Source organism: Talpa occidentalis, unplaced genomic scaffold, assembly GCF_014898055.3.
Source record: "Talpa occidentalis isolate TD23 unplaced genomic scaffold, MPIMG_talOcc4v2.1 talOcc4.2, whole genome shotgun sequence".
Lineage (NCBI taxonomy): Eukaryota > Metazoa > Chordata > Mammalia > Eulipotyphla > Talpidae > Talpa > Talpa occidentalis.
Genome location: NW_023602073.1, coordinates 108,952,731 through 108,975,382, shown reverse-complemented (window position 1 = coordinate 108,975,382; position 22,652 = coordinate 108,952,731). Strand labels below are relative to the sequence as shown.

Sequence of the window (22,652 nt, the reverse complement as noted above, 5' to 3'; positions counted from 1 at the left end):
GCGGCCTCTGTGGTGCCGGTTCGATCCCCGGCTGCTCCCCGGCCACCGGAGGAGGGTCCCACATGGCGCGCAGACCTCTCCTGCCGCCCGCTGCTCCCCTCAGCAGTGTACTTCGGTCCTTCTGCCTGCTCTGCTCCCCGCTCTGGCTCTGGTGAATTCTCTCACCCTCCCGCGCTTCTGACTGTACCCAGTGCTTGTATAAACAAAAACAAACAAACAAATAAATAAATAAAACATGCCTCTGTTAAAAAAAAAAAAGCACTATAATCAATATCCTCATTGAGATAAGATAGTAAATTCATGAGATAAGAACAGGCGAGATACATATATACATATTTATATACATATAGAGATAGTGAGTCCAAGAATAAGAAATCAGAATAATAAAGTATAAAAACATGAAAGCAGAATTTTTTGATCTAGATGACTGAGCTTTCTAGGAAAAATATTTCAAAGAAAAAAGATGGCGCTGATGTACTTGACCATATTGAAAATTTAGGGACAAATTAATGATAGGAACATAAAAAACTAAGTGTCCCAGTAACTACTGCTGCATAGTAAATTACCCCAAACCTTAGCTCTTAAAATAAACATTGTGTGTATATGTGTGAAGGACTTTGTGGATCAGGAATTTGAATAGTGCGCAGAGGGATGCCTGAGGCATCCAACTGGAAAGATCCAGAGTCTGGAGGTTACTTAACGATGCTGAATATTGGAATCATCTGCATACTCCTTCACTTACACCTGGTACCTGGACTGGGATATCTAGAAGACCAGCCTGCTGATGAACCTGAGTGTTCATATGTGACTTCTACACTGAACTTGGCTTCCTCACAGCATGACAGCTTCAGCATAATCAGACTTTTTACTTGCTGGCTCAGAACTCCAAACACATGTGTACCAGTGAACAAGACAGAGGCTGCATCTTCTTTTATGACCATCCTCAGAAGTCATTTCTCTATCACTTGCATGTCATGATTTCTTATAAAAGTAGTCACAGAAGGACCTCCCTGGTGGCGCAGCGGTTGAGTGCTGGGTTGCAAAGCTGCCTGCAGCTTCTGCAATGCCAGTTCGATACCCGGTTGCTCCCCAGCCACCGGAGGAGGATCCCACATGGCGTGCAGACCTCTCCTGCCACCCGCTGCTCCCCTCAGCAGTGTACTTCAGTCCTTCTGCCTGCTCTGCTCCCCGCTCTGGCTCTGGTGTATTCTCTCACCCACCCGCGCTTCTGACTGTACCCAGTGCTTGTATAAATAAATAAATAAATCTTTTTTAAAAAATGATTAAAAAAAAAGTAGTCACAGAAATCTGAAAAATGAGGTCTATGGTCCCACCAAAATCAAGAGGAGGGACTGTAGACTTCACTTATCAGTGGGAAGTGGGAAGAGTGTTAAAGAATTCTGGGATCTGATTCTTATACAGCCACACTAAACACATGGAGCAAAGTGAGGTCATTATTATCTATAATCAAAAACATAAAAACATAAATTAATCATACTCTATATTACTTAAAGAATAATACTTATATAGCATAAAAATGTAAATATCAATTTCAACCAAATAGGGAAAAGTGTGTTTGAGGAAGTGTGTTTCCTCAGAGGAGCAGCTAATGGTGAGGTCTTCAGTCCAGACTGTCTGCCACCTCTTGGTCAACCAAGGCCATTGCAGGTGATAGAAAATACCAGTCTGTGACATTGATAACCTGTCAGGCTGGGGTCCCTTTGCAGTTCCCAAGCAGCTTCAGGATGTGCCCAACCAGTCATTCAGCAAAGGAGGTTTGACTAGCAAAGGCAGCAGACTAGACAGGTGCCACATATCAAAATAAGAAGTACTCAGACAAGTACTACTCTCAGTGTGGATTATTTCCATGAGGAGAATGAAACTATTTTCTAATTGGTGGACATAACACACAGAAGACTGCCTATGGCAAAACTGGATGCAGTTTGAATAGAGAATGTCCGCAGAGACACAGATCAAGGGATCATGTTGTAATTCACCCTGCAGACCTTGCCAAAGAGTGACAAGTAGAAAGAAAGAGAACTCACAACTACAGAAAAATTCCAGAAATAATTTGGAGTGAGGCAAAAACGGTACCAAAAAAATCACAGAAACCCTGAGACTCATAGTAACTAGGAGGTGAGACAGGAAATAGACTTTCCTAAGTTTTCGAAGTTGTACTACTTGAAAGTATCAGAGTCACAGGATATGGAGTGTGGTGGGACCCTAGATTATTATGATAAAGCTTTTGACTACATTATCGTGAGACATGAGAAACCACTGTGGAGCATCTTCCATTCTGTCACCAACAACAACCATGACATCTGAATGCTGACAGAAACTCAGAGAAATGTGTTTGCTACTGATGTAATTCTAGCCACACTGATGAACAGTAATGGCTCTGTGTATTCCTGAAACAATATGGTCCAGAATGTTGGGTCCGAGCTTTTGTTTGACAAGAGAGACAACTCTGATATTGACCTCCTGACAAAGGGTGAGTCAGCCAACAAGCTTCCTCAAGATGAAAGTAATTCTTTCAACTCACCCCATATCATGTCCATGGAAGCAACCTACAACAACTACAACTTCTCCTGCAGTGCTTGAGAATGGGAAGGAAAAGTACATTTTCCCCAGCCCAAACCTGTTGGTAGAGGAGAACATGGATAAGAATGAAATCACCTCTGGTGCATACTACTATTACAGTAGAAGCTTGGAGATAACATTGACCTTAGTATCCATTGTGAACATGACAGCTTCATAACTGGAGCCAGTGGAGAAGTGTCCTTTATCAACATCAAAATCCTCTGTGAGTGGGATTCTAGTTATTGTAATGGTATTGACTGGCATCAGAAACTGAACTTTCAGTAAGGGGCTGTCTTTGCCACCAAGCTGAAGAACAACAGCTGCAAGGTGGCCTGATGGACCTGCTGTGCTTTGCCAGCCAGGTCCAAATACCTCAAGTGTGGCAGTGTGTCCCATTACCATGCCACATCATCCTGTGTACCCAGCAGCTCTAGCCGCACTGTGAAGCTGTCCATAGCCTCTGCAGTGCGGGTTTGATCCCAGCCAGCCAGGGAGAAACCCACATGGGACAGCAGACCTCTCCTGTCTCACCCACTCCTCTCCTCAGCAGTGTATTTCATCAGTCTGTCTGTTCTGTTCCCCGCTCGGTCTCTGGTGAATCCTCTCACCCTCCCACACATCTGACCTGTACCCCGGTTCTTGTATAAATAAATAAATCTTAAAAAAAAAAAAGAATAAGTTTATTTAGTCTCCTTAAAAAAGGAGCGATCCGGGGCCTCCCTGGTGTCACAAGGAGTTAGTCTCAGCACTATGAAGCTATCAACAGCCATTGCAGCACGACCTAACCCACATGGCACAGCAGACCTCTCCTGTTTTGCCCGCTGCTCCCCTCAGCAGTGTATTTCAGTAGATCTGCCTGTTCTACTCCCCACTCTGTCTCTGGTGAATCATCTTACCCCTACCCCCACACCTCTGGCCTACACCTTGGTTCTTGTATGTATAAATTTTTTTTTAAAGGGTCAATTACGAAATTTAGGTTTAAAAAGAACAAAGAAGTCCTGTATTACTTTAATTTTTAAATACTACATATATATTTTATCTAGAAACATTTAAAGATTTATGTACTTCAGTATTTACATTTCTATGACTCTATCAAAGAAAAATACCAGTCTTGGACAAAGACAAATTCAAATCTGTACTAATTCTAAAAGGAAGATGAAAATTGGTCCATTTAAAAATGGAAGAATTGTAAATCTCTGGTAAATCAATAAAATTTTATTTAAAGAATATAGAAAGGTTAATGAAGTATAGTACAATAAATATCACACAACTATTGAATATTGTATTACTGGCATATATTTGTGTGTTTTTTGACAGCTGAATCGAAAATATATATACAGATGGTGTTATAACTCTAATTGGGTTACATTGGAATACATTGCAGATTTACATTTTGCTTGAAAAGATCCAGCTAAATGTGTTAAATGAAAGCTACCAATTCTCCCTTGACTATTCTCATGTATACATCTTACATATAAGAGTAGCATGGATATGAATTTTAAAGATGCTTCACAGAAAAGAGACATATTTAACTCTTAGTTCCTTTGCAAGCTTTGAGTTGTAAATGTAGACAAGATGAGCAGTCTAGGATTTCCTAAACAATTGGTAAAGTATTCCCAAAAATTATCCCCAACTTGAGTTAGGGATAGCCTTTCCAAATAGCCTAGATCCTATGTAGTAACTCAAGTAAATCAATTAGCTCTTGTCTAGAGATCAATAATCCCTGCCAAGATGATATCAGTGAGCAGGTGATGGCCTGCCCTCCAGCCTAGGTCCCTGTGATCTCTAAATCCTCATCCTTCAGAAAAGACTGGCAGCTTATTGCCCACCTCAGGGTCCTACCAGGCTGCTGGGCACACAGGCCCTTCTTACATCTGCATGTCTGAGTCTTGAACCTGATCACTGATGAAGTGAAAATATATTCACCTGAGGCAAATAAAAAGTTAATTTCTGCTATATAGGCGGCAACATTCTCCAGATTAAAGACTCTTTACATGAATTTATTTTAATCTTCTACATTGTAGTATACATGGTTATATAAAACTATAAGAAAATGATTCTATTCAGTGAACACCCTCAGAGATAGAGGACACAATTTGCACCAAACCTGAGAAGGACAGCCTATACCAAAATTCAAGGAGGTGTGTTTGTTAGCCATAGAATTAGTTCCATGCTCTCTTTCTAGTTGTTTTTACTTTTTACCACCTCTGCATTTTTGCAATCCTTTCTTTCCTCGGGTTTTGAATTTTATTGCAAGATCCTTAAGCAAATGGTAAATTCACCTTTGAAGTAAGCATAGTACCTGGCATAGTGATTTACCTGGAGTAGTCATCCAGCTAATATTGTCAAAGTATGTGTGGGCTGGTCTTTGCAGGCTGAGGCTGTTTGATGATAGACCTGTTTTGTTAATGGAAAGAATCATTGAGGAACAGGATTTGGAAGGCCTGCCTTCCAGTTTGGATGCTGCTCACAACTGTACAAGCCTTAATCACATTCTTTCATATCCTTATTACTATTTTCTGTAAAATGATAGCATTGACTAGATTATTTCTAAGAGCTCTTTCAGCTCTCAAATAAATCTAAGAAACGTGTCTCTTCAGCAAGAACTGCATTATAAGAAAAATATTAGAAGCTTAATACTAGTTTTGACACAGAGAAATAGAAAAGTCTTGTTCTCAATGATGGAAGTCACCTATGATTTATGTAAAATTACTTCCATGGTCTGCTTTTGAATTCCAGCTATCCTTTTGATTTCCCACTTGGAGAGAGTGAGAATTAATGACTACACAAGAAGGGAGGAGGAGATCACATACCTTTGGTGCCTGTTCATTATCATTGTGAAACTAGGAAAAAGAGTACTTCATATCAGGCCCTGTTACCTCCTTTCCAACTTTTCCTCTCCCCCCACAAAAAAGAGTAGATGCCCCCTTCCACCACACCTGTAGGCACACACACACCATACCCTCTCACAAGAGGCATATAAGAGCACCAGAGCAGACCTGAAATAGCTGAAAAACATTTGTTGAAACCATCTCCACACAAAATTCTACAAATGCCTACATTAATTTAAAATTTAAACTTGTTGAAACATAATGATCAGGTTAAAATAGTGATAGTGAGTGGGTAATTTACCTTAGTAGCTAACATCATTACTTAATTATTTTGATTCCTAATAAAAGAAAGTAGAATCCTTCAGAGAACCACAGAGCTCTGACTCTTTCACAGGCCAGGGGCTGTTACAGGTCAGCAAGCTTTTTTTATAACGGTCTTTCTTATTTTCTGTTGCCATTATAAGTCACTTGAAGAAATAAGAATTATGATTATATTTTCGTGGCTATTTCTGAAAGTATTGGAATGTCACTTAGACTTGTGACATTCTGACAGTCATAGCCAGCCATAAAATACCTTAAGTGAACTGCATGTAACTGATTCTAAGCTATAACTCACCTGTCCCCAGATACTCTACTTTTACCTCATCCAAAAAGTAAACAGAGGTTGCTAGGTAAACCTGGTGTGCATGAACAGAACACATGTATATTCTTTTTTTTTTTAAGATTTATTTTATTTTTATGCATACAAGAACTGGGGCACAGGCCAGAGATGCGGGATGGGGGGCGGGGGTGAGAGGATTCACCAGAGACAGAATGGGGGAAAGAACAGGCAGATTGACTGAAATACACTGCTGAGGAGAGCAGCGGATGAGTCAGGAGAAGTCTGCTGTGCCATGTGGGTTGGCCCCTGGCCGGCCAGGAGATCAAACTCATGCTGCAGTAGCTGCAGTTAGCTTCATAGGTTGCGTCTCAACCCCTTGCACCACCAGGGAGGCCCAACATACATATATTCTTAAACAAAAGCAAAAATTCACATTCAGAGAGACCTCATTAATGCCACTCTTTTAATTCTTAAAGTTATTTTGAACTTTTTCAAAATAAATAATTTTGAAATATTTTTATTTATTTATGCATACAAGAACTGGGATATAGGCCAGAGGTATGTGGGGGGGGTGGGGAGGGGTGAGAAGATTCACCAGAGACAGAGTAGGGAACAGAACAGGCAGATTGACTGAAATACACTGCCGAGGGGAGCAGCGGGCGAGACAGGAGAGGTCTGCCGCGCCATGTGGGTTAGCTCCCTGGCCTGGGATCAGATTCATGTTACAGTGACTGTCAATAGCTTGATAACACTAAGACTTTAACCCCTGAGCGGTAGGAAGGCCTAAGAAATATTTTTTTTTAATTAATGGGTTTGTTAATATTTTGACAATAGAAGATTTCTCCCTTTAGGTATGGCCGTTGCCACTCTCCCACCTCCAAAGCATCCATAGTCATCCTCCATAGTCCATTATGCTCTGCCTCACTCTCCCCATTCTCATTCCTCCTCATCTTCCTTCCTCTCCCCATCCTCTCTTTGATGCCTCAGATCTTTGGTCACTTTTCAAGGATTGGTTTTAAAATTTGTCTTTGTTTGACCCTCTCTTTGGTTTCTCTATATTCCACATATATATGACACTATCTGGTATTTATTTTTTTCCTTCTGGCTTATTTCACTTAGCATAATCCTTTCCAGCTCTATTATGTTGCCACAAATGGCATGAGTTTATCTTTTTTATCACAGTATAATATTCCATTGTGTATATATATCACATCTTCTTGATGCAGTCATCTGTTCTTCAGCATTTAGGTTGTTTCTACATCTTAGCTATTGCAAATAGTATTTCAGTAAACACAGGAGTGCAGGTTTCCTTTCAAATTAGTGCTTTTGTGTTCTTTGGGTGGATGCCTAGGAGTGGAATTGCTGTATCATATGTCATATCCATATTTAGTCTTTTGATCCTCCACATTGCTTTCCAAAGTGCTGGACCAGTTTACATTCCCACCAACAGTGTTAACAGGATCCTAAAAGGAATAATATTGAAAATGTCTTTTACCATGGAGGGTTACAGTGTGGGCATTTAACAAAAGTTGCATACGAGACCATTAAGAGTATGAACTGACTCTAGTTACCTCCTAAAGCAAAATGTTTGTTAAGATGTTCTGTTGCACTTAAGGAAACAAAATATTTGATTAAGGTGATCAAGCAGCAAGCAAATTGCCTAAAAGTTGTCAGTCATCTCATTAAGAGATGATGAGGGAAACACAAATATAAAGAATAATGTAATTGATGCCATTTGGGGTGCTCAGAGGAAAGAGAGTTTGTATTTCATCTAAAAAGTCAAGAAAAGGTTTATGAAGTAGTGGTATCTGAGATAGTCCTTGAAGAAGATCTTCACAGCAGAGAGGGGCAGAGAAAGCCATGGGAGAAAAAAAAAAAAAAAAGTGGATGCACCTGGGTCAGCATGCAGTGTATTCAGAGGAAAAAAGCATTATAAGTTGGAGTGAATGTGAAAAACATGGGACAGCACAAGGTTCTGTAATGGTACATAATGACTACTTAAGGACTTTGGTTCAAACAAAAACATGTGCATGAATGTTCAAATCAGCTATAGTTGCAACAGCCAAAAGTAGAAACAAACCAATGTCCATTAAATGATAATGGATAAACAAAATATGGTATGTCTGCACAATGGAACATTATCTGGTCATAAAAAGGAGTGAGTTTGAAATATGTTACCATGTGACAAAAATGTTCTAGCACTAATGATGCTAATTTAGTACACTGTGAATGTACTAAAAGTCACTGAATTATATCCTTTAAAATGGTGAAAATGATGAATTTTATGTTATGTGAATTTTACCTCAATTTTAAAAAAAGACTTTCTTCCTCTTTTCCCAGTGAACCCAAAGGAATCCAAGTAAACTAATTCCATAGACAGTCAAACTTGCCTTCTCATGATTCGATCTAGGTTAAAATATTACTGGCAAGCCGACTACATAAAGGATACCTAGCTTTCCCAGGTAAAAGGGATGGTAAAGTCAGGAATTCAAGTAGTTTCTCTCTGAGTAGTGACTGCCTTGTAGATCCTTCTGGAGCTCTCATCAGTAGGCAGAAATGGTCAAGATAGCAAAGAAATGGCATGCCCTGTCCCTTTATATTCCAATACCTTTCCAGCTCTGAAACTGAAGACCCAGCAAGATAAGGCCTGCTTCTCCTACCAAACCAAAGCTTAGCAGGCTAATTCACTTTAGGGGATAGCATATGTAGTATTTGTGATTTGTGACCTTCAAAAATCCTCATATACTATACCCAAACCATTCTGGGATGAGTCCTCAGCAAACTTCCTTTTATATATGAACTTAGCCTTACTTCTTAATACAAGTGCAAATGCACAGAGCTTATTTTCCATAAAACCTGTTTTCTCTAAAGGAATCAATGTTATTTCTGCTAGTACCAAGGCAAAATACCCTTAAAATGTCATTATTTTTGCAGTCACTAAATGTACTATTTTATTCAAACAAGAATCATTAGTGGATGGAAGGTTAAAACACCAGCATGGATGGTAAGTAGGGAACCGGATACTCACAAGGATTCAAAGAAACTTCAGAGAGCTTAACACAAAGGAAAGGGATGAGCAAGTTTAGTTTCACCAATAATGACACCGATGGATATTGTGTGGCTCCTGATGTTATAGGGAAAAATACAGCATCTTTTATATAGTTAGCTTGCCAGTAATATTTTAACCTGAATCTAATCATAAGAAGACAAGCAGACAAATTTGGAATAAGGGACACCTGACCTGGACTCTTAAAAAATGCCAATATTGTGAAAGAAAGATAGATAGTATTGTGGGGACTATTATAGATTAGAAGAGTTTAAAAAACTCTGACATCCAAAGGGAATGTATAGTTTTTAATCTTGAATTGGGATTAAAAACAGCTCTAAAGAATGCTTGTTCTTAGGAGGTAAATGTTGAACTCTTTAGAGATAAGTCCTCATGGTGCCTATAACTTACTACCACATAGTCAGCAAGTGGTTATCTAGCGAGAAAGTAAGATGGCAAAATATTAGCAATTGGTTAATCTCGGTGGAGGACAAATGGGTGTTCATTATATTCTATCGACTAAAAAGTTTGAGGGGAAAGGTAGTTTTCCTTGAAGATTTAAAAAATGAATCTTAAAAAAAATGAGTGGTGTTCTAAAATATGGCTGGTAACATTTGGGAAGACTAACATGATAAGTAGAGATGATCAGTCTCTAGCAATTTCTGAACTCCCTGCTGTGGAATATTAGTTTTCTGCTTTTAGAAAAAGGTTTTCCCATATCCAGCTTTCAGGTTCAGATAACAGTAGTTGGAAATTGGAAACAGTTCATTTATGTCATCCAATCCTTCTTTGTTACCTGACTTATAAAAAAGCATTTGTTTCTTAAAGTAAAAGACCACATTGTACATCCATTACTTACCAACAGGGAATCTATCTGCCTTTGGTCTGCAGAGACTGGTATATAAACCTTTGGAATTAATCCCTCTGTACATCCTCTCAATCAGAGTGCTGGCCTTTTTTTTTTTTTTCTTTTGTACAGAATATTGTTTTACAGTGCTCACTGTAGCTGTCTGAGGAGGCCTGCAGTGTCATGAGCACTGGCACACTATCTTGTCTATTTTCACATTCTTTAAAAAATAAAACAAGTTTAAAACCACACATTGTCTGTGAACAGCTAAAGACTGGGAGAAATTACTTTCTTTTCTCATGACCCGGATTGACAAGAAGCATACCTATAGGAGGCGAAAAAGATGAGTGAATGCCTTTTAAAGACCCTAGTAATGAAGCCCTTAGGGAATTGGCATGTACGGTAGAATTTACAGTGGCTTCTGGAGATGAACATTGTGGCAGGAAGAGGTTCAGGACGCTGGCTGTTGAAATATAGTCTGCACTTATTTCATATCAGCCTATTTTGGGCCCCAGTGAGAAAGTTATTTTAATAATATCTTGCTTCACTGGAAATGTACATGATAAGTGGCAGATGTCAGAAAAATGGGGGAAAGTTACAGCACTTCATTCTCCTTGAGACATCGGAGTTTATATAGTTGTTCTCTTTTAGCCTTTGAAGTAAACACTGATGCATATGGAAACACAAATTTAAAAGAACATTAGACACAGACAGTGATTGGCATCTCAGGGCTCGGCGGTTGAGGATCTGTATTTACTACCAGTACAGCATTTAGAATGTCTGATCCAGTGTAGTCTTATTTTACAGATAAGAAAATGAAGGTCCACATAATAAAATTTTTTTTAAAAAATCCACATCTGAGAAGTGCTACTCCAGTAAAAAGATATTTAAAAATATATTTGATGTACTTAGCCTATTGTGGGCTAGAAACCATATTGTCTGGCTCCCGGCATATCCACCTTCCCAGGAGGTCACATTGCCTCTTGGAGTGGTCACAATTAAGATTTTGGGTCACTTGCTTTCTTCCATAGACAAGACCCAGTTAACACCTGAGGCTTGGAAGTGTGCATTTGACATCTCCTGAGTGCTCCTGATTACCATTCCTGGATCTTTTCACTTCAGTACACTGCTTTCAGCATTGAAGCCCTTAGTTATACCAAACCACTGCATCTGGCTACTAGGTCATTCTTTTCTTCTCTGTTCTATCCTATTTTTGTTTGATTTTCACCAATTCTTTGAATTTAATTTCTGTAGAGTCCCTTCCTTAGTCTACTTATAAATCATGGTGGATAATACAGTGAAAATATGGTGGTTCAGTATGGGGAAAGATTATTTGGAAGGTACCACTTAATGGCTCCACATTAACTACATACTGACTCTGAATCTAAATACCCCGTTTTTCCAGAACTAGGAGTAAAATAAATCTTGCTTGGAAGCCTCCTGAATAGGTAATATATAACCAACATATAAAAAGAAAAAGCTTTCATGCATCTATTTTGTCACTCATCAGATATTACTGATGTCAGTACTTCATACTGATCTAGATATGTGATATGGTTGTGAGCAGGAGAAAAAAATTCCCTGCCCTCATGGAGCTTACATTCCACAGAACTGTATGTGAAGCCTACCTAACAAGGCTCTGCCACCACCTAGAGCATAAATTCCTGCAGGACAGAGATTTCTCTCTGTTCTATCCATGGGTAAGCTCATGGTAGGTGCTCAGTGGATTGTGTGAGTGAGCAACCATCTGGTGAAACAGAGCCTGTGGTCCCTCCCAAATTAACTATTTTACAAAAAAAGAAATAAAATAGGTAATATTTAATGAGGGATATTATTTATATAGGCGATTAAATCATTTCTGTTTGTTTTCTCAATTGCTATATTTTTATGAGCTCCAAAAGCTTTTTATGAAAAAGAAAATGTATTTCTGAATGCGTACTCTCAGGTGTCTGTATGACATATGTAGCTATTAATCCACTTAGCTGCTGGAAATATATATTTAAAGATTTAAATATTTACAGTATTTTATAAAGTAAATGATACTTTTATGTGCAAGCTGAAGCAGTCAAGGATAAAATGCTTCCACAGAACGAGAATGTTTGTTGTGATAAATAAAAAAAGACAGGTAAGCAACATATCAATAGTTATAGTCAGTTCAGGTTGTAATGGCTGTGATAATCATGCTGTCATTTTATGTAGTCATCTAATCTCTCAGCTTTAAAAACATCTAAGAGCTGATGTTGAACAGATATGGATTACATGCATACTTGGTGTTTCTCTTTCATCATCCGCAACAAAATGTCTCTCTGCTGAGTGACAGGCCTGTTGGGAGCCTGCTGCCCTAAGGGGAGCTGGAGTTTTGGAGAGTACTTGTTTACCCTGCATATGGAGTTCCAGGACGTTAGAAGTTCTGCAAACAGAACTTCTTCCCAGAATCGACTCCTGTTCTCTGAGGACGTGCTGGCTTCTGCTCATGTTCCTTACTAACCAGGAAAACTTGTTTTCAGCAGAAACTTATTAATCTGTATAAGCAAAAACACGATTTGTGCTATTTTCTTGTTCCTTTGTTCATATCTTTATTTTTTTTTTTTTTTTTATAGAGGCATGCTTTATTTATTTGTTTGCTGGTTTGTTTGTTTGTTTTGTTTATACATGCACTGGGTACAGTCAGAAGCATGGGAGGGTGAGAGAATTCACCAGAGCCAGAGCGGGGAGCAGAGCAGGCAGAAGGACCGAAGTACACTGCTGAGGGGAGCAGCGGGCGGCAGGAGAGGTCTGCGCGCCATGTGGGACCCTCCTCCGGTGGCCGGGGAGCAGCCGGGGATTGAACCGGCGCCGCAGAGGCCGCGGGCAGCTTCGCAACCCAGCGCTCAACTGCTGCGCCACCGGGGAGGCCCTGTTCATATCTTTAATAAAAGCTTGGTTTGGAAGAGTGAAAGACAGAGCTGCTCTGGATGGCACTCTCCCCAGCGTCCCCCAACTGCAAATTCATTTAGACTGAATCTTCGTTAATGGCACAGAACTTCATCGGCTGTCCTGTCCGCAGCAGTGGCCAAACTAAGAATACAAAATAAAGTGAGAGAGCTTGCGGTTTGAAATAGCTTCTAATTGATTAAGCCTAAGTACTTCAAAATCATAAAATTCTCTAGATGGTAAGTTTACAAAGTATGATGGAAAAAGTGGTTTTAGAAAAAAATGCATGGACTGCTGAGATGTCCTTACCTGCAAACCACATATTCACTCTCCCTATCTGAAGAAACTGCTGCTGAGGTCTATTTGTTTGTTTGTTTTAATGAGACAAACTGAGAGATGGCTCGCTACCTCCAAAAGAGAAAGCCACCGTAAGTCATGGTAAATTATTTAGCTTCTCCACATTTCACCTTCCAATCTCCAGATACAAAAGCTCAGCTTCTTGACGTTGAACAAATACCACTTTCAACATATCCTTTGTGTTAAGCACTGAAAATGAGAATATTGCAAGAGCTGTAATGAAGAAGAGCTGGTTAGAATGGGGAAAAAATTGATAGTGAGGAAAGTAGTGTGTTTTGGGAATGAGTTGTTTAACAGTAGGAAATTCTGTAGGGCTCCCAGTTGGTTCCTGTGTCATTTGAAAAGTGCTGTGCCTGAGCAGTCTGCACTAATCAGCAAGAGATAAGGAAAGGGTGAACAATTGAAAAGGTGGAAAACTTGTGACCATAGGATCAGCGTCAATGTCACATATCTCCTAACCTAAAATGAATTCAAGTGACAGCAGGGAGGTAGAGAACTTAAAGACCAAGCATATTATGAAACGCTGCTGCTGAAATTTTGGTCACAAGCCATGGATTATTCATAGGATCAAGGCCAGTTTATATTTACACAATATCAAAGTGAGTAGCTAGGTCATGAGAGCACTATCCAGACACGCTCAAGGACTCCCTACCACTCCTGTAGAATTTACAGTGAGAGGAGAGGGATTTCAGTGTAGATAAATCTACTTTGTTTTGGGGAAAGATGTTCACAAGCAGGCAACTAAGTAAATATAAAACATCTGTGTAAAGAAAGGAGTAAGTCTTCTTTACTTATTTATAAGTAAGTAAACCTCTCTATTTATAAATAAATTTCTGCAAGAACTGACTTATATTTCTATTGGTCTCATGCATCTCAGGACTAAGTTCAAAGTCTTCTTAGTATATTGAAAATTCTGGATCCCTAAAAAAAATTTTAAAGAGCAGATTGAGGACCTCTTATTTTTTTTTGTAATAAATACATTTTTCTTCCATTTTTAAAAATTGGTCAATCCTAGTGATATTTATTTTATTTTTCCCCACCAGTAGCCCTTATATCCCCTTTGACCCTTTCTTCCTACCCCACCCCTAGCCTCAGAAACCTCACTTCATTTATTAATGTCTGCTAATTTCTCTAAGTATTTTGCTTTGTCAAATTGCCTGCTATGTATGTCAATGGCCATTATTTGTCTTTGTCATGCTGACTTTACTACCCATAATTCCCTTGAACTCCCTCCATTTTGCTATAAATGGCAACATTTCATCTTTCCTTAGATGAATTGCATTCTATGGTGTGGATGTACCATGTCTTCCTGATCCAGTTGTCCATTGATGGGCATTTAATTGCTTCCATGTCCTAGCTAATGTATATAATGCTGCATAAACATTGTAAAGTGTGTAGTTTTTTGAGTTGATGTTTTCATGTTCTTTGGAGAGATGCCTAAAATTGGGATTGCTGGGTCATAGGTATTTCCATTAATAGTTTATTGAGCTTTTTTTTAATTATGAAAAATTTTATATAGTGAATTAGCCAGCTGAACTCAGTTTATATGATCCCAATTTTGTTGGCAACATCCAAAGCATCATATTCAGCAACTATTCAAACACATACCTCTCTCCATCAGGTCTGATCAGGGTGTTGACCTTGGCCAGATCAGTGTCATAGAGTTTCTTCATAGCCTGTTTGATCTGCTGCTTGTTGGCCTTGATGACAACAGTGAATGCAAGTGCTTTGTTGTCTCCTATCTTGTGTTGTCTTCTATTTGTCCCTGACTTGGTGGTCAGGGGTGAACTTGATGATGGCACATTGGTCAAGCTTGTTTTTCCTGGAGGTGCTCTTCTGAGGATAATTGGTTTGCCTTCAGAGCTACATTTTCTTGGGCTGCCAGAGGGCTTATGATGTGCCTTTCTTTACCTTCAAAGCTTTTGTTTGGCTTCAACTTTGTGACAGGAAGTAACTTCCTTCTTTACTTTTGGCACCATCTTCATGAAAAGGCCATGATTCTTTTTGTTTTTTTTAGGGTAAATACAGATCACTTTCCAAAATGTCTGCATCAGGGCCTCCCCTGGTGGTGCAGTGGTTGAGCACTGGGTTGCGAGGCTGCCCGCAGCCTCTGCAGCGCCAGTTCGATCCCCAGCCACCAGCAAGGGTCCCACAAAATGTCTGCATCAGTTAACCTCTTCACCATCAGTGCAGTCAGGTTCCTTCCTCCACATCCTCTCCAGTACTTGTTGTTGGAGGTATTTTTATTATGTGTCATTCTCATGGGTGTGAGATGATATCAATGGCTTTAACCTACATCTCCTTTATTAGAAGCAATGATGAACAATTTAACATGCAGGGATGAAAGGATTCACCAGAGACAAGAGTAGGAGAGCAGAACAGGCAGATCTACTGAAATACACTGCTGAGGGGGGCAGTGGGTGAAAACAGAAGAGGTCTGCTGTGCCATGTGGGTAACCTCCCTGGCCAGGGATCAAACTCATGTCTCAGTGGCTGGTGATAGTTTGATAGCACTGAGACTTGAACCCCTGCACCACCAGGGAGGCCCTAAGTTATATAATTTCTTTATATATCTTAGGCATTAACACCTTGTCAGTTGTGTAATGTATATTTTCTCCCATTCAGTGGGATGTCCTTTTATTTTATTTTATTTTATTTTTAAGATTTACTTATTTATTTATACAAGCACTGGGTACAGTCAGAAGCGCGGGAGGGTGAAGAATTCACCAGAGCCAGAGCAGGGAACAGAACAGGCAGACTGACGAAATACACTGCTGAGGGGAGCAGCGGGGGTGGCAGGAGAGGTCTGTGCACCATGTGGGACCCTTGCTGGTGGCCGGGGATCGAACTGGCCCTGCAGAGGCTGCGGGCACCTTTGCAGCCCAGTGCTCAACCACTGCGCCACCAGAGGAGGCCCAGGAATGTCCTTTTAATCTACTTATGTTTTCTAGGTAATTATAGAAAAACTCTTTGAGTAATCCCAGTTGTTTATTTTTGCTTTTATTTCTCTTGCCATAGGGTCAGTTCTCCAAAAACATCTTTATTATTGATATCCTGGAACATATCTGGTGATATTTTCTTCTATGTGTTTTATTGTTACAGGTTGTATATTAAATCTCTAGTCTATTTGGAATTTATTTTTATTCTCAGAATTAAAGTGTGCTCCCACTTCATTCTTTTATGTGTGGCAGCGGCTTTCTCAGCACCATTTATTAAAGAGGCTCTCGTTTCCCCATTGTATGATCATGGTTGCTTCATCATAAATTAAGGATTGATATGTATGTGGATTTCTTTCTTGGCTCTTGGTGCTGTTCCATTTATTCATGTATCTATTTTTATGCCAATGCCATAGGGTCTCGGTACTGTGGCTATATAATATAGTTTAAAGTCAGGTAACACAATACCCCCATTTCTCCCCTTTTTTTCCCAGAATTTCTTTTACTATTTGAGACCTTCTTACAGTTCCCTATAATTTTCAGTATTTTTTGTTCAATTTTTTGAACAATATTATTGATATTTTGATGGGGGTTGCATTAAATTTTTGTATTACTTTAAATAGAATAATCATTTTGTTTATATTGATTTTCCCCACCCACAAGCATCAAATGTCTTTCCATCTCCGTATGTCACAATCTAAATCATTTGACAATGTCTTGTAGTTCTTGTTGTATAGGTCCTTCACTTCATTGGTTATCTTAATTTCAAGGTATTTAATTGTTTTTAAAGTAACTGCATGAAACTATTGTCTTAATTTCTTTTCTCTTGTTTTTACATAAGTTTTTATATGTTGATTTTTAACCTGCTTCTTTGCTGTGTTCATTTATTATTTCTAATAGCTTTTTGGTGGAGTCTTTAGCTCTTTCTATATATATCATCTTCAAATAATGATACTTACTTGGGTTCCTTTTATTTCCTGTGATCTGATTGCTTTGCCTAAAAATCTCTAGTAGTGAAATAAACAGGAGTGGTGACATTGGGCACTCAAATTCTCTATTATATTACATTGGTTGCAGAAGTCATTTTATCATTGAAAATGTTCAAGTCATAGTTTTAACTTAGTGTGATTTGTGATGGTGCCAACCACGATACATGAGAAGTATCTTATTATAAGTTGTTTGTTATGAAAATAAGAAGAATAAAATGCAGCCATCTTTGGATGAGTTTTTAAAGGATTGTAAAGAAGCCAGAAAAGTCAAAACAAATGTTAAGAAAATCTTATTTTTCTCATGAGAGTACTCTGCCCATGTTTGTTATCAGTATAGAGGATTTTAGACTGAGGAACAAATTGACTCGAGACCTTACTATTTCATAAGTTGAAGGACTCTTGTTCTCTGCAGGGGTGACTGGAGAAACTTCAATCTGAAGTCTACCAAAAAATGGGTTGACCTACCCACAAATATGAATACATATTGGTTGTATCTATTATATGAAAATTTGTTATATAAATGTTTTGAGTATATGTGTTTGTAATTTTTTAATAACTAAATTTTAAAGAAGCGAATAAATTTTTCTTTTCAAAAATATTTATTTATTTATGCATATAAGAACTGGGGTGTGAGCTAGAGGTGCAAGGGGTGAGAGGATTCACCAGAGAGAGTGGGGAGCAGAACAGGCCGATCTACTGAACTACACTACTAAGGGGAGCAGCAGGCAAGGCAGGAGAGGTCTGCTGTGTCATGTGGGTAGCTCCCAGGCCTCCCGAGGATTGAACTTGTGCCATAATGGCTGGCGATAGCTTGATAGTGCTGTCTTTAACCCCTGCACCACTAGGGAGGCCCAGAAGTGAATAAATTTCTAAATAAAATCTGCCCTCTTATAGGATCTTTCTTTCACCTCCACCTTTCTCTCCTATCCTCATTCCCAGTGGGAGTCTTTCAACATAATACAACATAATAAAAATTATACCATGGGAAGTAAAAAAGAAATTGAACCCGCAGATCACTTACTAATTGTAAAGGGGGAAATATATCATTAGAGTGGACCATCTGTAATCATTACCTTAACCAAGTGATAATCGTTACCTTAACCAAGTGATCAAATTTATAGCACTAAGAATGGAACAGGCTGATATTTTGTGCCTCCTGAATTGATGCAGTATGAAGCATATAATCCACATGAAGTTGCCAAAAAGATTTGACCTAAATATAAGTAACCTAAATCTAAATCTACAGACAAGCTTAGAGTTTGCAAACAAAACAGGGATGAGTTAAATGGCACAATGAGGAAATATGAAACAAATCCAAAAGGAGACACATTTTATAAGATTGCTGCCCTGTTCTCAAAAAATAAATAAATGATTATTATGAAAAAAAAGTTAATAGCTTTTGTTTTCCTTTCATGAAAAATAGGGAAGGGCTATTTAGATTCAAAAGGCTAAACAGACAAAAGAACTAAATACAGTGGGTGAATATTGGCTGATTTGGAAAAAAAACAATAAAAGATATTGTTGAGATAATTGGGAAAATGATGTCCATTTAGTTGTTTATTAGTTATGTGATTAGTAAGTAATCTGTGGGTTCAATACATGTGGATTGTATGTTAGGTGAATGCCACATTGTTAGTTTTTAATATTTGATAGTGGTCATGTGTTTATATATAGATGTCCTATGTTTATAAAATATGCTGAAGTCTGAAGAGTTATGATGTCTTCTATTGGCAACTTTAGATAGGGAGTATTTGTGTGTTCATTGTACTGTATTTCAACTTTTCTATTTGTTTGAAAATTATATATAGAGAGAGATGTATACATATAGAGAGGGAGAAAATAGGTTTTTATTCCTTGAGAAGCAAAAGTTATGGAGGTGCTAATTTTTTTAAAGAATTAACTAATTTCCCCCTCTTTTCTATTTTAGGCTCAAGAAAGGGGAAGATTGGACTATGCTAAGGTAGGTAGATTTTATACCTACAACACAGCTTTAGACATTACAGTTTATTTTTTGTTCATATTTGAAAGGTCAAAAGAGTATCATCACATTCAAAATTGAGGGACATTCCCCATTAAATAACAGGCAATCTCAAGTAAAATAACATTCAGGCAACAATAAGTTTATTTGTTAAGTATCTACTTCATTCCAGACACTTTGTTAGGTGTTGGGAATACAACAGTGAACCAGATGGAGTCTGTCCTTTCAGGAATATACAGTCTAGTGGGTGGAAAAGATAACAATAAACAACCAAATGAACGCACCATATGATGTCAGGTGGTTGTAAGAAAGATAAAGATAAAGCAGGTAAGATCTCTAACCACTGCCTTTGGTTTTCCTTCAAGGGATGGAAAACAACTTTTAGCACCATCAGATAATGCCTAAGAAGCACCATGCAGGTGCTTGTAGTCCAAGCTTGTAGTCTTCATATCACTGTGAGCTTCTGAAAACGCATATGCCTAGGTTACCCCTGCTTCATGCCCTCTTCCACCAGATCAAGACCCCCTGGTGGGAAAGCAGGGCAGAGTAAGGATGGAAAGGTTTGAAAAAGTCTTCACAGACAATTCTGACTCACTGCTTTGGTTAAAAGCCTCCATGGGCATTCAGATTTCAGTGCACCAATGCAGTCCCATGGGCATGTGTGGGTTAAGATCTCTTTTCCCCTTAGGGACAGGTGGAACATTTTAGCAGGGGTGTGGGATACGTAGATCCCTCATAGTGCACAGATCAATAAAACTGTTGGGCTAAAGGAACACCTAACTATCCAGTTTATGCAACAGTCAGGAATATCCAGGATGTGAACACACCTGCACTCCCAAGAGAGGAGGTAGAAATACCAGAAGGGCTCTGCTTGCAGTGAGACAGCTGAAACTCATGATCTCTTCAGGGCTGATCTGGAAGCGTCCTCTCCTGGCAGCCCTGAGGTGCACACCTGTGGCTCCGTGCCTTTACCCTAACTTTTCTCCTTTCCTGAAATGCATTCCCTTCCTTATTTGCCAAACTTTCACCTCCTTCAAGAAAAGCTAGATAGGGCCTCCCTGGTGGTGCAAGGGTTAAGACGCAACCTATGAAGCTATTCACAGGCATTGCAGCTCGAGTTTGATCCCCAGCGCAGCAGACTTCTCATGACTCGCCCACTGCTCCCCTCAGCAATGTACTTCAGTCAGTAAATCCATCTGTTCTGCTCCCCACTCTGTCTCTGGTGTATCCTCTCACCCCCCACACCTCTGGCCTGTACCCCAGTTTTTGTATGCATAAATAAGTAAATCTTTAAAAAAAAAAAAAGCTAGATAATAGGAGCACCTCTATACTGAGGACCTCCATATCTGTAACCCTGCCTTAGATGTCTGCTTGAGCCTTATCATATACCCAAATGGGCACTGTGGACGTTTCCTCTTGGGTGTCCCATAGGTGCAGACTCAGTGCAGCTTAAACTGAAAACAGATCTTCCCTGACATTTCTGCCTTTTTTTTTTAAACTGTTTTTTTTAACTTTTTGAGTTTTAGATTCACAGAAAAATTCAGCAAAAAGTATAAAAAGTTCCCTGATCCCCACATAACACACTACTTCCCCCACTATCAATACTCTGTACCAGTTGGTACATTTATTATAATCAATAAATCTACTTGACTCATCATTATCATCCAGCAGCCACAGTTTACATTAGGGTTCACTCTTAATGTTGTATTTCTGGTCCTCTTTACTTATTCTCTCTTGTTGGTGCTGTCAACCCAGTGGTCAGTCACACGCAAAACATAGGACAGCTTCTACTCCCTCACTCCTATATTCCATGACCAAGTGTAAAGGGCAGGAATGGACACAGTGCAAGTTTTCTAGGATCCAGCAGACCAGGTGAAGGAGGAGTCAGAGTCCTCAGTGGTTTTTTGCAGGTCTTTTATTGGGATTTACCCGGTACACAGCAGGCAGGGGTGCTGGGGGGCCGGGAGGCTGGCAGGCCTTCCAGCCCCCAGCAAGTCTTCATTCTATCTGGGCTCTCCGACGTTCTCTCAGCTTCTGCTTCTCTTGCTTCTCTCTCGGCTTCTGCTGGTGTCCCCGTGATGTCGCCCTTAAAAGCACAGTCTTAGCCCAGGTTAATCCCATCTACCTATGCCCACACCCCACTCCAGGTCCCCGCCATCAGGCATGCATTCAGGACCTCAAGGATCCATCATCTATCCTGATGGCGGGAGGGCAGAAAAGCCTGACATTTTCTTCACCCTACACCAAGTCATGCCAGTTTCCTATCCTACAATTTCTTCACTCCAGCCTCTCCTCTTGATCTCTCTTCCACTGCTTATGTTGAGTCTTTATTTGGACCAGACAGCCTACTGACTGGTCTTCCAGCCTCTCTTTTGTTCCCATAGATCCATTACTAGTGAGAATATCTGTCTAAATCACAAATCTGACAGCTTTACACTCCAGCTTAAAACCCCTCATTGGCTCCATGTGTCTAAAAGGCAAATTCAAAGCTAGTTAGACTGGCATATAAAGTTCTGTGTGATCTCACCCCCTAGAGGGATTATTAGCTTTATGCCCTCCCATCCTTTGCTCCAACAGCACAAAATTACATGAAATGTACTATTTCTATTCTTCAGTCCTTAACTCATACTGTCCCTTCTGCTTGAAATGTCCTTCCCTCTTTATCTGGTTACCCCTGCTCCTCCAATAAGACTTACTTTAGAATTGTCTCCTATAGGAAGTCCTCCCTGGTCCCCAAGGTTGGATTAGGCACTTTCCTAACTAGGTTTACCCTAAAATACATTGTCTATAAGGTAACACTATGCAACATTATCAAAAGTCACTCTATTGCCAAATAATGACTTTTTCCTTATTTTTTTTTTTTTAGTCATGTTAGGTGTAATACACTGTGTATCTCTCAGTGTACTTACTCTGTTATATTATAATGATTCATTTGTAAGACAGATCTATACTGTGAGCTCTTTGTAGGCAGTGACAATGTCTTGTTTGTCTTTGTATAGTTGGTGTGTAACACTGTTTAGCATTGGGTAAATGGGGATGGAGTAAGGCTGTGAGTAAGAAAATAGCACCATATAAAGTTAGTTGCAGGAGAAAACCTGGTATGGGTTGTTTTGGGTTTTTTTTCAATTTCAATCAGAGAGGAAAGGAAAGCTTTTGACACAGGTTACAAGTATCAGGAGGGTTAAGAAGATGCTTTGGAAGCTTGTAATAAACTAGCTTGGAGATAAATGGTGGAATTGCACTGTTATAATTAAAGAAACCTAACATATGACTAAAAATAAATATAAGGGAAAAGTCATCATTACTTGGCAATAGAGTGACTTTTGATCATTGTTGCTTATTTATGATTAAGAGAAGTCCTTTAGGGTTTCTTATTGCAGAAGCACAATGGAAGAGACTCAGAAGAATGTGGTACACAAGGGCCTCGGTGGCGCAGGCGGTTGAGCGCAGTGCTGCAAAGCTGTCCACAGCCTCTGCAGCACCAGTTCGATCTGTGCCGGCCTCGGCGCAACCCACATGATGAGCAGACCTCTCCTGTCTCGCCCGCTGCTCCCCTCAGCAGTGTATTTCAGTC

General features: G+C 39.4%; 1 protein-coding gene and 1 pseudogene across 5 annotated transcripts in view; both read left to right on the top strand.

Moving 5' to 3' along the window:
- Positions 1-22,652, top strand: part of PDSS2 (decaprenyl diphosphate synthase subunit 2) — a 251,369-nt gene that overhangs the window by 175,983 nt on the left and 52,734 nt on the right. For all 5 annotated transcript variants that reach the window (XM_054699075.1, XM_054699073.1, XM_037520173.2 and 2 more), the window contains exon 7: positions 19,028-19,060. In XM_054699075.1, coding sequence (XP_054555050.1) covers positions 19,028-19,060 — 33 coding nt within the window. The remainder of the gene's footprint in view (positions 1-19,027; positions 19,061-22,652) is intronic.
- Positions 652-3,102, top strand: LOC119253120 (eukaryotic translation initiation factor 3 subunit D-like; annotated as a pseudogene).